General features: G+C 52.5%; 5 protein-coding genes across 5 annotated transcripts; 3 read left to right on the top strand and 2 right to left on the bottom strand.

Annotated features, from left to right (window-relative positions):
- The first annotated feature begins 260 nt into the window (after positions 1–260).
- BJX67DRAFT_53384 (uncharacterized protein) lies at positions 261–2,005 on the top strand. The gene is made up of 2 exons (XM_071035127.1): positions 261–1,092; positions 1,146–2,005. Exons 1-2 carry the CDS (start codon positions 362–364, stop codon positions 1,750–1,752), a joined length of 1,338 nt encoding a protein of 445 aa, XP_070887286.1. The 5' UTR covers positions 261–361; the 3' UTR covers positions 1,753–2,005.
- A 597-nt stretch (positions 2,006–2,602) lies between these two features.
- BJX67DRAFT_53386 (Mcm10/DnaG-type zinc finger protein) lies at positions 2,603–5,749 on the bottom strand. Its single transcript, XM_071035128.1, has one exon. It carries the CDS (start codon positions 5,173–5,175, stop codon positions 2,755–2,757), a length of 2,421 nt encoding a protein of 806 aa, XP_070887285.1. The 5' UTR covers positions 5,176–5,749; the 3' UTR covers positions 2,603–2,754.
- A 14-nt stretch (positions 5,750–5,763) lies between these two features.
- On the top strand, positions 5,764–7,356 carry BJX67DRAFT_350397 (uncharacterized protein). The gene has a single exon (XM_071028819.1). It carries the CDS (start codon positions 5,874–5,876, stop codon positions 7,161–7,163), a length of 1,290 nt encoding a protein of 429 aa, XP_070887284.1. The 5' UTR covers positions 5,764–5,873; the 3' UTR covers positions 7,164–7,356.
- Positions 7,348–9,988, bottom strand: BJX67DRAFT_350396 (galactokinase galE). The gene is made up of 3 exons (XM_071028818.1): positions 8,620–9,988; positions 7,683–8,564; positions 7,348–7,631 (listed from the first exon to the last, which is right to left on the bottom strand). The coding sequence occupies exons 1-3, from the start codon at positions 9,264–9,266 to the stop codon at positions 7,595–7,597; spliced, it is 1,566 nt and encodes a 521-aa protein (XP_070887283.1). The 5' UTR covers positions 9,267–9,988; the 3' UTR covers positions 7,348–7,594.
- Positions 9,989–10,249: 261 nt separating this feature from the next.
- On the top strand, positions 10,250–13,361 carry BJX67DRAFT_350395 (acetolactate synthase catalytic subunit). The gene is made up of 5 exons (XM_071028817.1): positions 10,250–10,531; positions 10,620–10,718; positions 10,786–10,853; positions 10,929–12,614; positions 12,681–13,361. The coding sequence occupies exons 1-5, from the start codon at positions 10,368–10,370 to the stop codon at positions 12,740–12,742; spliced, it is 2,079 nt and encodes a 692-aa protein (XP_070887282.1). The 5' UTR covers positions 10,250–10,367; the 3' UTR covers positions 12,743–13,361.
- Positions 13,362–13,367: the final 6 nt, after the last annotated feature.

Raw genomic sequence — 13,367 nt, 5'->3', positions numbered from 1 at the left:
TTGCTGCCCTGCACTTTCTCCTCATCCTCCTTCTCCTTCCCATGCTCTCTTTGTTTCTCCGCAACTTCGATTATCCATCTCACATTTCCATCTCTATCAACCTGCCTGTTGGTGGTATTTGGTGTCTCCTCTCTTTACAGTTTGTTTGCCTTCCGTAACACATTGGACTCAGGCTTGGGTAGCACCCTTCAATTGACTCCAGTGCACTCGCGCGTCTGCCCTCCCTTGATCTCTTCCAGACGTGTCCGTGCCTTCGATAGTCCGATCCGTTTGTTTGTCAGTCTCGCGACCCCGAAATCATTCCCATCCGCGGCCACGACCGCGGTGAATCAATCCTGCGCAAATTCCCCGAATCTTCACAATGGCGACCACCCCTCCGCCACCATCTTTCCTACGCATACCCCCTACTCCGCGACATGGGACCGCATATGATCAATACGAACCCTACTCTACGAGACACTCAGCTCGTCTAGCAAGCCAACGAGCGTCCACAGAATCTCGCACCACCCCTCCGCCTTCCTTCCCGATCTCCCAACGACCGGGCACGTCAAGGACCACGAAAAAGCAGAGAACCGCTGAAACAGAAATCCCCTCACCTCCTGGATCCCCCAACTGTAGGTCGCCTCGGGAGATGATGCCGGACCAAGATCGTACCGCAACACAAGCTCTAGACAATTCAACTTTCCTTTCCACTGCTGGACCTGCTCACGCTCGTCCTTCCTGTCATTCCAAAGCTACTACGACAGAAGGAATGCTTCCCACTCCAGCCAAGACTCCGCGAAAAAAGCCCGTTGATAATGGTGGCTCAGCGGCCCGAGCCCTCTTCCCTACCTCGCATGGTCAGAAGAAAAGGAAGAAGCAAACGGGCTTTTCCTTGGACAGTTTCACCGATGACCCACCCCAGGGCGAGTCGATCCAGATATACACTGACTCCCGCGATCGAATCCCGGAGGTTGATGAAAGCGAAGCGAATCCGTTCTACAAAAAGCCCTCCCCCAAACCAAATGCTCGCCCAATAACTCGCAAAACAGGAGGTCGCGATAAAGAAGTTGACGAGGCTCTTAAACGCGAGGATGGCATGGTCTACGTCTTGTAAGTAACGCCAACCTTCAAAAACATACGGCAATACTCTAACAGATCTCTAGCCGAGGCAAGAAAATGTTTCGCAAGTTTAGTGATGGTGCTGGAAGTGACGTGGAGGACTATGATGACGACCTTGGATTACTGGCCTCTCGTCCAGACTTGATCGACCCGTCGCTTCTTGGCAATACGCGACCCCTGACTCGCTCATCAATCAAGCCCCGCGTGCTTTTCCCCAGCCCAAGTGGTCATACGACACAGGAAAACCAGGCGGTCGATGCGGATGAGGAGGCTGCCACTGATATCGAAGACCATGTACTCGATGAAGGTGATTCTGCACAAGATTTGGGTCTCGCCGTGGATAATGGCTCGCAGCAGCGACTAGCCACCCCGCCGCCAAATTCGGTTGCGACGCCCCCATCCCCTGGTACTTGCGGCCGCTCATTACGGCCACGTGCCAAGCGAGAAGGCCTGGAACACGGACAAACTGCTTCGGTGTCTGAGGGTAAGAGGAAACGCATTAGTCCATTCGACGGCTGGCTGCGAAAGAAGCAAACTCCTCCTGTCATTGGCTCCAAAGCCAAGAAACGGGACGCAGAATCCGCTGGTAGCCCTGGTGGTCCAGCCTTCAAGAGGACCCGTGGGAATAGAACTTCTGCCCCTACATCATGATAGGATTCTTGTTGACCTCCGCTGTCTGATGAAGTTAGTTGGGATAAAACTCAATCTGCTACTTTTCGAGATACCATTGCTGGAGTTTCGGGGTTTAGCATCGGTTCTCCTTATTTTTTCCCCATTAAGATTCTGGGATTTCAATGCTTTTCGCGTCTTTTGACTATTAAGGCATTCGGCAACTCCGAGTTTGCGTTTATTCAATCCAAGCGGTGCATTGTTGATTGGGATTTGAGCGAAAACGCAATCGGAACGGGCCTTCGGGAATGGCTGGATAGGTGCTGGAAATTACTGTCAGATGGAATCATGGTGTTTGTTTAGTTCTCTCAGGGAGTTATTGTCCTTTCGCTTCTCCAAGATGCCATTAGCTAGACATTCAATCAAAAAAACAAGACTGTCAATACATTGATCCATTGCTCTGGATATCCTTTTGCTAGGAGCCCAAATGCTGCAATGCAAGTAATGGCAGGTGTGCTCCATAGCTCAGCCAGAAGCATCGAAAGAAGATGAACAGAAAGAATGTTAGAAGAGAGCGAGCAGTATGCAAGCATGGCAAGGCCATTTCTCAAACCAAACTAAGCAAGCAACAGCAAACGACGGGCAGGCACTCCAACAAGTCATGGCTCGGAATCCTTCGTGAGCGGAATGGACAAGCTTGGAGAACGCGGAAAGCGACTGTGGGATGTTGGCATTCGTAACAGCGTAAAACATTTATGTATTCCTTTTTTTTCGCTCCCTTTCTCTTCGACCTTGTGATGGCCGATTCTATTTATATTGGGGTTTCGTTTTCGTCATAATCGTTAACTTTCAGAGGAGCGAAGTCCATCTCATTCTTTTCCGTGGTAAAAAGTTTTCATGGGGCGGATTGGAAGCGAGTGCAGTCGTGCGAGGACGGATGATAGCTGTAGTATGAATTGGTATCTCGTTGCCTCGTTAGAGTGACGCGCTTGGGTTCGAAGAATTTTGGCTAGCTGATCTGCAAGCTCATACATATGGAGGCCGTTAAACGATCTCTAGATCGTCGTCGTCATCGTTATCATTCGTTTGTACGGCATCAGGATTGCCTCCGAGGCTATCTCTCCCTGCCTCTTTTATGCCTTTGGAAGTTATAAAGCGTGTTTTCTTGACACCGCTTCCATGTGGTCTGTCGCCATCATGTGCTCGCTTCTTCGGGCTGAGTCGCACTGCCTCTGCTCGCTTAAAACTCATCCCCAACGCTGGATTGTTGACGGATGATGAGGGGAAATTTGCGTCAATGGGATTCTCGCTGCTATATTGTGTTCTGGGCCGGTTTGAATCAATGTTGACGGCCGGGATGTTTTCGTTATTTCTAGCCCTCAGGTAATCTGCCGCGATTCCTCCGCCACGTGAAAATCTTAGTTTCTGGGTGATATCTCGTTCGCGTTGTTGCTCGACCAGACGGCGGCGGAAGCGCTCTGCCTTGTTCTCCTTTCCGCGGGCCATCATACCAACCGCTATGAAAGGGTCGTCGTTGTCTGCGTCAATGAGGCTGGCTGCAGATTGGCTAGAGTGTATATTTTGGAAAGAGAGACCGGCTAGATTGCTCCTGGGTCTAACACTTGGCGCTACATAGTACAGAGACTGGGAATCGGCGTCGTATTGTGCGCCATCAGGCCTTCGTAGTCCTTCTCCCTCTCTATGGGAGGCTGCTTTGCCTCCGCCAGAAAAGCCGGTACGTGAGCCGGAGCGACCTCCAGGGCCAAGCATGCCGGTTCCATTGTTGATTCCCATGCGACCTGCTTGGGTGCGACGCACCTGGAGGTCGACGTGGAAGTCGCAGAACTCCGTCTTACGGCCGTCTACCCACGACTCGCAAGTTTTACCGTCCTTCCTGACAGCTTTGCAAAAGCCAATGTCCCGTGAAAAGCCAACCTCGAGAACCTTATCGTCGGAGGAAGAGATCGAGAGACCGAACTTGTTTGTATCTAGCTTATGTTTAGGAGGCGGTAGTATCGTAGGATTCAGGATCGCAACCAAAATCCCTTCGGAGAGTCGATAATATCGGGGGAAGGCAGTGTCGAATAAGAAGAGGTCAATGGTCCATTTCAAGTCAGTGAGCGTGATTACCATGTATTGACTCCTGTTGTTTAGCCCGTCATCGAAGGGATCGGTCTCTTTCGCTGTGACGGCCTTCGATTCTTTGACATGTTTGGGATCCGACTTCGAGGCTACAATGCCAAAGACGACATAGTCCCCTTCAAGGTTGTCCGGAAGTTCGAAAGATGGGCCCTTGATCATGCGGAGGAGATCCGGTATTCGAAGAACTTTCTTATCCTCAAGGTTTCGGCTCAAGAATGAATGGGGGAGGATGCGGTTTGAAAGATGAAGTGAAGAGAAAGGTTCAAATTTTGACGAATCAGGCGTCTTTTCTACCACTCTCTCGTTCTCATCGGAAGGTTCGTCGGTAAAGCTGTTTTGTCGAGAGCTCCGAGGCTGAGACGAGAACAATTCTGATTCGGATTTCTGGCTACGCCGGTGTAGAAACGGCTTAGACTCATCGCCGTTGGTTCTCCGCATACTTGGGGTAGTCTGGCTCCTCTTCAATGACATCTGGAGATTGTTGGCTGATCTCACGATGTCGTCGCGGCCGAAACTGTCGGCTCTCCCACTCCTATTCTGCGGCTTGGAAGGAGAATTGGATCTCGCCGCTGCAGCCGCTGCCTTGAATGTTTCCATTTCAGCTTTGTCGTACTGGAATGCGGAGCTTCGATTCGCTTGTATTCTCTCAGACCGCGCACCCAGTTCTCGCCGGGATTTCTCGACGGCACGGCCCTCGGCCATTCGCTCGCTAAAGCTTTTGCCGCGCCTCTCCTCAAACGAATGCGGCTGAGATACCAACATGTTCCCTGAACGGGTCGACGTACCATCTCGACTTCCTAATCTGCTAGTGGGTCGTGCACCAGAACCCCTTGAACTGGGTGGACGTCTCAGAGACACATCGCTACCCTTGAGGCCCTTGTCAATACCAAGCCTATACCTCCCAGGAGACGTAGGTTCCATGGGGGGTCCAAGACGTCGAGTAGGCGATAGTGGAACTTGGATAGAATCGGACTGATTCCGGTGGTGGGCCACTCGCGTAGACTTTAGTCTTGATGGCGGATCTTGGGAATGCGATGAAAAGCTCACCGCTGACGCTGGCCGACATAACGCATCAGCGGCCTCATGCCTGTCTGGATTCGGGGTTCCTGCTTTTCCCCTGTTCTTCTGGAGCTGCTTCAGTTTGAGGCGTGCCTCGATAGCAGCGAGTTTCAACTGTAACGTTTCCTCATCCTCGTCATCCTCACCAACGTCTTCGCCTTCCTCCAGACCGTCGCTCAACAATTGCGCCGATTTCGCCCGCAAGTTCGGGGTGGTGGCTGATTTTTTCAAGGGCGATGCCAGATTTGCTTGACGACGTCGCATCTCTTCATATCTCCGCCGCCCTGTCGGCGAACTTAGAAGGGCATCGCGCGGGGATTTCGGAGGCCACGAGGTCTCAACCACTAGGTGACAGGCAAGCCTTGGTTAGTAGTGTCGTCCCTCCCGGCTGCCCAGGGATACCACACTCACTGATGGTCATCACAACCGGCCTCCCCAAGAATTCCTGCAGGCGAGCAGCTCTAGTGCGAAGGCGTCACAATTCAAGCCTGCACCGCTTTTATTCGGTTTCTGAATGGCGTCCTCGCCATCTCCAGTTTGTACGTCTGCGGGGAAGGGTCGGTGAAGGTGAAGCCAAGTCGCGTCAACGAAGGGGTCAGCGCTGCGCCGGCAAGTGCGATTTGTCGCCTCCAGTTCCGCAAGCGCTGGGGTTGTCTGGATAGTATAGGTGCACAGCGTGTTTAGATCAGTCGAAGTTCACTAAATATACCTATTTCCGATGATTTGGGTGAAACTGGGTGGTGACAGAGACTTGGCGGGAGATTCGTCGCGGACGCGGTTTGTCACGTTTCGAACAGCGGAAATTATGCTGGAGGGAGAGACGCGTCGGAAGACATTTCTCTCCAGACGAACAGACATCATTACCTTTTTTTTCGTTTGATTTCACACTCTTTTTTTTTCAATTCCTCGAATGTTATAATACCGAAGCCCCCCGACTGCTCAATTCCAATCCATCCCTCAGAATGCGAACCAGAACCGCTCCCCCCTCAGACCAACCGGTCTCCAACCAACAACCACAGTCTCAACTTCCCAAAACCACTTCGAAGCCCAGCAAAACCTTCATCCTTCCTTCTTCTGCCAGTGCAGACGCCAGATTCGTCACCTTACCCAACCCGCGAACAGGGGATCCCACCCGGTACTTCTTTTGCCCAAAACTAGGAGTCTACGAGTTCACCACCATCGCATCGCCAACACATTCCCCTCGCAGTATCCTCTATGCTTCTGACCCGAGCGCGGACAAGGCGTCGCGGGGGTCTATCTCTAAAACGGCCGAGTTGCTAGTTTCTACTCCCGTTGACATCATATTCTTCGTGATTCCTCTGCTATGTTCTTCGCCATCTTCAAACAAGGGCAAGCGACTGTTCCAGCCGTTGGATGATATCATTGACTCCCACGATGAACTACCAAAGCATTTACGGTATGTTCTGTGTAATGACACTTTCAGGAATGCGCTGTTACGCCGCGTCGGTGCCGTATGTGACTCTGTTAAAGCTGGTGATGAGATAATGTTCCGGGTTAGTGAGAGGAAAATCTTACAAGAACTACTTGCAAAGGCGGAACGGATGATCGCGCAGGGGCTCCCGACAAGCTTGGAGGAAAGATTCGTCAAACAGGCTTTGGCTGTGCCTTTGATGTCTGTGACGCGAACGGACATCGCCACTAGCGGTGCGTCCTTAACATCACCGGAAAAGCATGAGAACGAAACCGAGTCGCAAGAAGGCATGGATGCCCAATCTACGATAATGACTACCACCTCTACCGCTCCTAGCTCGGCATCAACTTCAACACCCATCAGCGAGTCAGTGCCAACGCCAGTTGGGGAAGAATTCCCAGACGAGCAAGCCAGTCCCGAATCTACTACTATGGTCCGCCTGCAAAGACTCTCTACTGCCCTATCTTTCCTGAAAACCTCCTATATCTCCTCGGAACTCTGCACCAAACTCGACGAAATGCTATCTGGGTCAGAAACCCCGGTTGATTTCAACCCACTGCGCAAGCACCTGAAGCATCTGGCAGAACTGCGGGCAGAAGCACTGGCCTCACGGTCCCTTGGAGATTTTAGCCGCAAGCGCAACTCAGAGGACGAGGATGTAGCGGAGTCACGAGCGGAAAAGAAACGCCGAAAGGAGGAAGAAGAGAAGAAGAAGAAGGCTGGGGAGTCTAGGGGTGTCCGAGAATTGAAGAAGGTCAACACGGCGGGGATGAAGAAAATGAGCGACTTCTTTGGGAAGACGGCTGCTAAGAAGTCATAGACCGCCGCTGTTTGTGGTCTCTACGGAACGATAACCTTAATCTAGAGGCGAGGGGGTTTCCCCTCCCAACCTTCCGGTGCCCTACGTCAGTGACGACGTCCAAGACGAACTTGCAATGCGAGGCAATGCCACACCAGGGAAGTTTGGTCCTTGCAGCCCGGCCGGATAGCCGCTTCGTGCTCCCGGGGGGGGGTGAGCGAATATTGAACCATGCAATAAGCATGCAGCGCGCCCTTCAGCCTTATGTGCATGGAAGTGGAAAATATGCGTATATGCGAGGTCTAGCGAAGCAACGACAGCATGGGACTGCACAAGGAGCGTCATTTTGGAGCGAGATAGATGCCATGTCAGATCATATTATATCGTTGCGGACTACATAGCAACTTCAGAAGACGTTGGTTGTGTCCGAGTTCCATTGCAGTCTCATCTCCTTAGACCTCAACCTGGGAAATGGCCGCTCCCGTAATCCTATCCACATTAGCCCTAGCCCCAGTCTCATAGATGGGCAGTAGAACTTACATGAACGACCCATTAGAAGGTTTGGAAATAACCATCGCCTCGGCCAGCTTCTCCTCACTAATATCAGGGAAGTACTTCAGATAGTACTTCTCTGTCAATGCCTTCGTCACAGCTTCAACCTTGGACTGTGGGAGGATATGAACTGTGCACCCTCCCCATCCAGCTCCCGTCAGTCTGCTCCCCCACGTCCCTGCCCTGCGCGCAATCGCACAGACTTCGTCAACCTGCGGCGCAGAGCATTCGTAGACATCACGGCAAGAGTTCTGGGACTCATTGAGCAACTGCCCGAGGTAAAGAATACGCTTATCGTCCAGTTTCTTCGCGTTCGCAAGACATGCCTTGAAGTCAAGCACACGCCGCGCCTCCTTGAAGCAGTGCAGGGCGCGCTGGCGCAGGAGAAAGCGCTCAGCCTGCACAGGGAAAGAGGAGAGATACGTCGCTTCGAGCTCTAAAACGGATACACCGAGGAGCTTGGCAATTTCTTCGCGCGTGTAGCCCTGTTCCTGAGTGAGGGTGTCTAAGGTGGCTTGGATGACAGAGTCGATTTGGTACTCGAGGGGATCGGCGAGGCGCCCTTCTTTGCGCATTAGTTCGTTGTGGAAAGTGCGGAGGCTCGAGCCAAGGGAGCTGCTGTCTTTGGGAAGCTGGAGCTTGTTTGCATGAGCTAGAACGACGGCAGCGAGGGTGCATTCAGCAACGCGCAGGTTGTAGTGGCGGGGAGCGGTTTCAGCCTTATTCGAAGTGACGAAGCTCTGGGCCATGAGGAAGGTAATCTCTTCGGATGCTTCAGGGATGGAAACGTGCTGAACTTCGAAATTGGGGAAAAATTGAGTGTAGAGAAGGTATCCACGACGGGAGAAGATGGAGGCCGCTTGGTCCATGCTGTATGACGATATGGATTAGCAGAAATCCCATAGTAAAGAAGCAAGAAATTTACCCTCCAGCGTATACGCCAACAGCGCGTTCAGAGACCACGGCTAGGTCGAGCAAGTCCTGCTTGGAAACGTTGTGATTGTTCGCCTTCATGACGGCGAGCGCACTGGAGCATACAAAAGCTGCGCTGCTAGATATACCCCCACCGGGGGGCACGTTCCCGTCCACCAGTACCTCCATACTGGCTGGAGTAAAGGAGCCACCCTTGCGCAGGAACTTCAGCGCGCCCAATAGCCCAGCTTTGAAGTAGTTTACCCACTCATGTTTCTGGGGGTCGATTTCCACGTCTGAGTCTTTGGGGACAATGAACTCTCGCGCTGGGAACTTTTCCGGTACGACATTAGATATCTTCACGGTCGATTCCGGACCTGTAGGTGAGGCGACCTTGACAGCGATGATCACGTCGACGCTCACGGCGGTCGGCAGGACATCGTAGAGGTTGTAGTCAATATGCTCGCCGATGATGTTTACACGACCGGGACTGCGGGCGACGAAATCGGGACGGTGGCCGTATGCTTTGTGAAACTTGGAGACCAAACTATTGAAGCGCTTCAAATGTTCAGGAGCCACAGTCGTGGCAGAGCCATCATCCGTGGCGTACACCTCTGCTATGGATTCGGTTTGGGGGACAAGCTCCTGCGGGGTTGGCATGGTGGGGTAATTTGTGCGTACTTGCTCGTGCTGAGAGTATTTGTGGCACCAAGATATCTGGGGCCTCTTGCAGAAGCGAGGGCAGGGGAGGACAGAGCGATAAAGAAAAAGTAATACAGAGAAAGAAAAGAATCGGGGTGAACTATGGAAATACAAGAAGACGAGGAGGTGACTTCAGCTTCAGACAAGTAGAGCGGCGTAAGGGAGAAATTCCCCCCGCTTAAATTTCAGAATTTACCCTGGTGGAGGGGAGGCAACTGCTACCATCGAACTCCGACTCTCCGGACTTCAGAGACCGGATTCATGCCCCGAAAAAATGCTCTTCTTCCGACTTGCTTCGGCCTCATTTATACCGGAATAGGGCTTCATCAGACCACCTGCATCGAGCGAGGGCAGTCGAAAAACAGTGTGAACACTTAGCCGATGGGGGGAGACTTGAGTGGGCTGGCATGGACACAGAGGAGAGAACTCGGGAAAATCAAGCCCGCTTCGTCATCGAACAAAACCTCTGGTTGTTTGTTTACTGCCATGTGTCGCTCTTGTCTAGAACACAAGAGCACATTCCAACTCCCATTGCCTCTGGTCTTGCGTTGCATCTGTGCCTTCGGTATTTCCGCCTGGTGGGGAAGAAAGAGGGTTTACTGGAGGGAAGAACTCCTGCGAGACTAGACCGGTAATAGTCAAACCATGCAACTACAGAATGCATAGAGTTCATATCTGGGGTCTCTTGTGAAAAGACCTCCTAAGCCACATGTGAAACAATGAGCCACTGGAGGCGGGAACGAGTCGTCCTTTTTCGATGCCTTCAAATTCAGGCTCCGAAACGCTCCCGATGATCGGAGCGGTGGCGAGGCGGGGGCCAATAAAATGCCGCAGATTTTTTTGACCAATGAAAAACTAATCCTAATATGGTTAGATGTCTGGGTGAATGGCCCCCGACTCGGCAGTCTGTTCGAGTGAGTCTTCAAAGTTCAGTTCCAGTCAATTTTCCTCCGCCGGCCTTCAGGGACTTTGTTGCTCATTCCTCCGGACGACTCATTTTCTTTGAGCTTCTTCCCCCTCCCTTGTCTCCCCCGTTTGGCCTGGCAGCCATCACCAAAAATGATGATGCCTCTAAGACCGTCAAAAAGTGCCCTGCGCACCTTGCACCACCAAAGGTATCCCGCCCCCGGGCGAAGACCCTTTACTTCTTCTGCGACGGTCTCGACGCCCCACCGCTTTTCGTCCCAGAAGCGCGGCCAGAGCACAGCAACAGCTACTGCTTCGTGAGTACTATCCTCCTTGTCTTCCACAGACCTATCAGCAACTCTACTGCGACAATTGCTCCCGCTAACTGTACTCGTAACTCCTTAGTACTTCTAGACCTAGACCCAGTCCTGCTTTCAACCAAGAGCCGACCCGCAATGAGGTATCACCTCTCCAAAATCGACAGCTCCCCGAGCTGGATGACTCGTATGGAACCCCACAATGCTTTGCTGGATTTCTTGCAACAGGGCTGACTTCCCATCGCATATTGTAGATTTGTTGGCCTCAGTGGTGGAGAGATTTTCCACGAGATGATGCTGCGCTTGGGGGTGAAGCACGTCTGTGAGTCATGATCCCCTTCCGTTTCTAGTCTTGGGGTGGAGAGACCGTGTGTTGACTGTATGCCTCTTTTGGTAGTCGGTTACCCTGGTGGCGCTATTCTTCCTGTCTTCGATGCAATCTATAACTCAAAGCACTTCGACTTCATCCTCCCCCGACATGAACAGGGTGCCGGGCACATGGCAGAGGGCTACGCGCGAGCTTCAGGGCTCCCAGGTGTCGTCCTGGTGACATCTGGTCCCGGTGCTACCAATGTCATTACACCCATGCAGGATGCTCTTTCTGATGGAACTCCTATGGTTGTCTTCTGTGGTCAGGTCGTTACCACTTCCATCGGTACCGACTCTTTCCAAGAAGCCGACGTGGTTGGTATTTCCAGAGCGTGCACCAAGTGGAATGTCATGGTCAAGTCTGTGGCCGAACTTCCCCGTCGTATCCAAGAAGCCTTCGAAATCGCAACCAGTGGCCGGCCTGGACCCGTCCTCGTCGACCTCCCCAAGGATATTACCGCCGGTATTCTTCGTAAACCCATTCCCATGACCAGCACCCTTCCCTCCCGCCCGAGCGCCGCGACCCTAGCAGCCAAGGAATTGAGTGAGCGACAGCTTCAGAGCACCATCAGCCGTGTGGCTCGTCTCGTCAACGTTGCACAGAAGCCGGTTCTTTACGTTGGCCAGGGTATTCTTGCTCAGCCCGATGGCCCTAAACTTCTGAAAGAGCTAGCAGACAAGGCTAGCATTCCCGTCACCACAACTCTGCAGGGTCTAGGTGGATTTGACGAACTTGACCCGAAGGCACTACACATGCTTGGTATGCATGGATCTGCCTACGCCAACCTTGCAATGCAGGAAGCGGACCTGATCATTGCTATCGGAGCGCGCTTCGATGACCGTGTCACCGGCAGCATTGCCAAATTCGCTCCTCAGGCTAAGCTAGCTGCTTCAGAGAACCGTGGTGGAATTGTTCACTTTGAAATCATGCCCAAGAACATCAACAAGGTGGTTCAGGCCAACGAGGCTGTCGAAGGTGACTGCGCCGAGAATATCCGCCATCTCCTTCCCCTTGTTCAGCCCGTTACAGAGCGGCCGGAATGGTTCGCCCAGATCAACGACTGGAAGTCTCGGTTCCCCCTCTCCCTTTACGAACAACAAACGCCTGAAGGTCCGATCAAGCCTCAAGCTCTGATTGGGAAACTCAGTGATCTCACCGCGCACATGAAGGACCGCACTATCATAACCACTGGTGTGGGCCAGCATCAAATGTGGGCTGCTCAGCACTTCCGCTGGCGCCGTCCCCGCTCCATGGTCACCTCTGGAGGCCTCGGTACGATGGGATACGGTCTTCCGGCTGCCATTGGAGCCAAGGTAGCCCGTCCGGACTGCCTAGTCATCGATATTGATGGTGACGCCTCATTCAACATGACCCTTACTGAACTCACGACCGCCGCGCAGTTCAACATCGGTATCAAAGTCCTGCTCTTGAACAACGAAGAACAGGGCATGGTGACCCAATGGCAGAACCTCTTTTATGAAGACCGTTTCTCTCATACTCACCAGAAAAACCCCGATTTTGTGCGTCTCGCTGAGGCTATGGGCGTTGCTGCCGATCGGTGTACCTCTCCGTCAGATGTGGAGGCCAAGCTGAAATGGTTGATTGAGAGTGATGGCCCTGCTTTGCTTGAGGTCTTCACCGACCGTAAGGTGCCTGTGCTGCCCATGGTCCCCGGCGGTAGCGGCTTACATGAATTCCTCGTTTTTGACCAAGGTATGTCCAAACCCACCCCCGCCGGAAGGGAAAGTTGGATTGCTGCTAACTTTGGTTGATTGATAGCCAAGGACCGTGAGAGGAAAGCGCTGATGAAGAAGAGGAATCCCAACAGCACCAACTGCTGACCCACAGCTCATACCGCTTGACACCATTGACCGCTCATTGGGCAATGACACAAAAAGAGTAGCCATTGATCATTTCTGTTGATATTCACGGCGTTTCTGCGGATTTTCACACGCTAGCAGGGCCTAGCAGTGATGTTAAAAGGTTCGCGGAACCTTAAAAAAAAATCCTCGGCGGGACCGGCGCAAGTATCGATTCTCGAGCGACCCCACCATGTGTTCGTCTACAAGGGACCAAGGGTGGGAGGCAGCTTTGAGGATCGAACGCGGTTTTGCGTATGATACTGAACCGATTTGACCACCCGCAGAGTGCTCCTTGTTTCCCTTCTTTCCGGTATTCCTCTGCATACTGGTTGCGCTCTGGTTGCGAAACACCGAGCCTCGGTTCCGCCATGTATATAATTCTGTTGGCTGTTTGTAATGCTGTAGGATCTGCTGCGACCGTTTGCATCTTGGAAGTGAAAAGACATTTTATAAGGGCACCGATGCTCTTGCTGGCTCCCGCAGGGAGCATATTTCGGCTTGTAATCTCTAGTTGACTCTTTGGTCTCATGTGTTCTCCTTCTTTGACTGCACTGTAGCCATCGTCCCGCGTCTCACGTGATGTTAGAAGGACCACCCGAAGTGG

The sequence above is a fragment of the Aspergillus lucknowensis genome (genome assembly GCF_044049455.1).
Source record: "Aspergillus lucknowensis strain CBS 449.75 chromosome Unknown BJX67scaffold_14, whole genome shotgun sequence".
Taxonomy (NCBI): domain Eukaryota; kingdom Fungi; phylum Ascomycota; class Eurotiomycetes; order Eurotiales; family Aspergillaceae; genus Aspergillus; species Aspergillus lucknowensis.
Note: the sequence above shows the minus strand (reverse complement) of the source record. Positions and strands in the feature narration are given on the sequence as shown.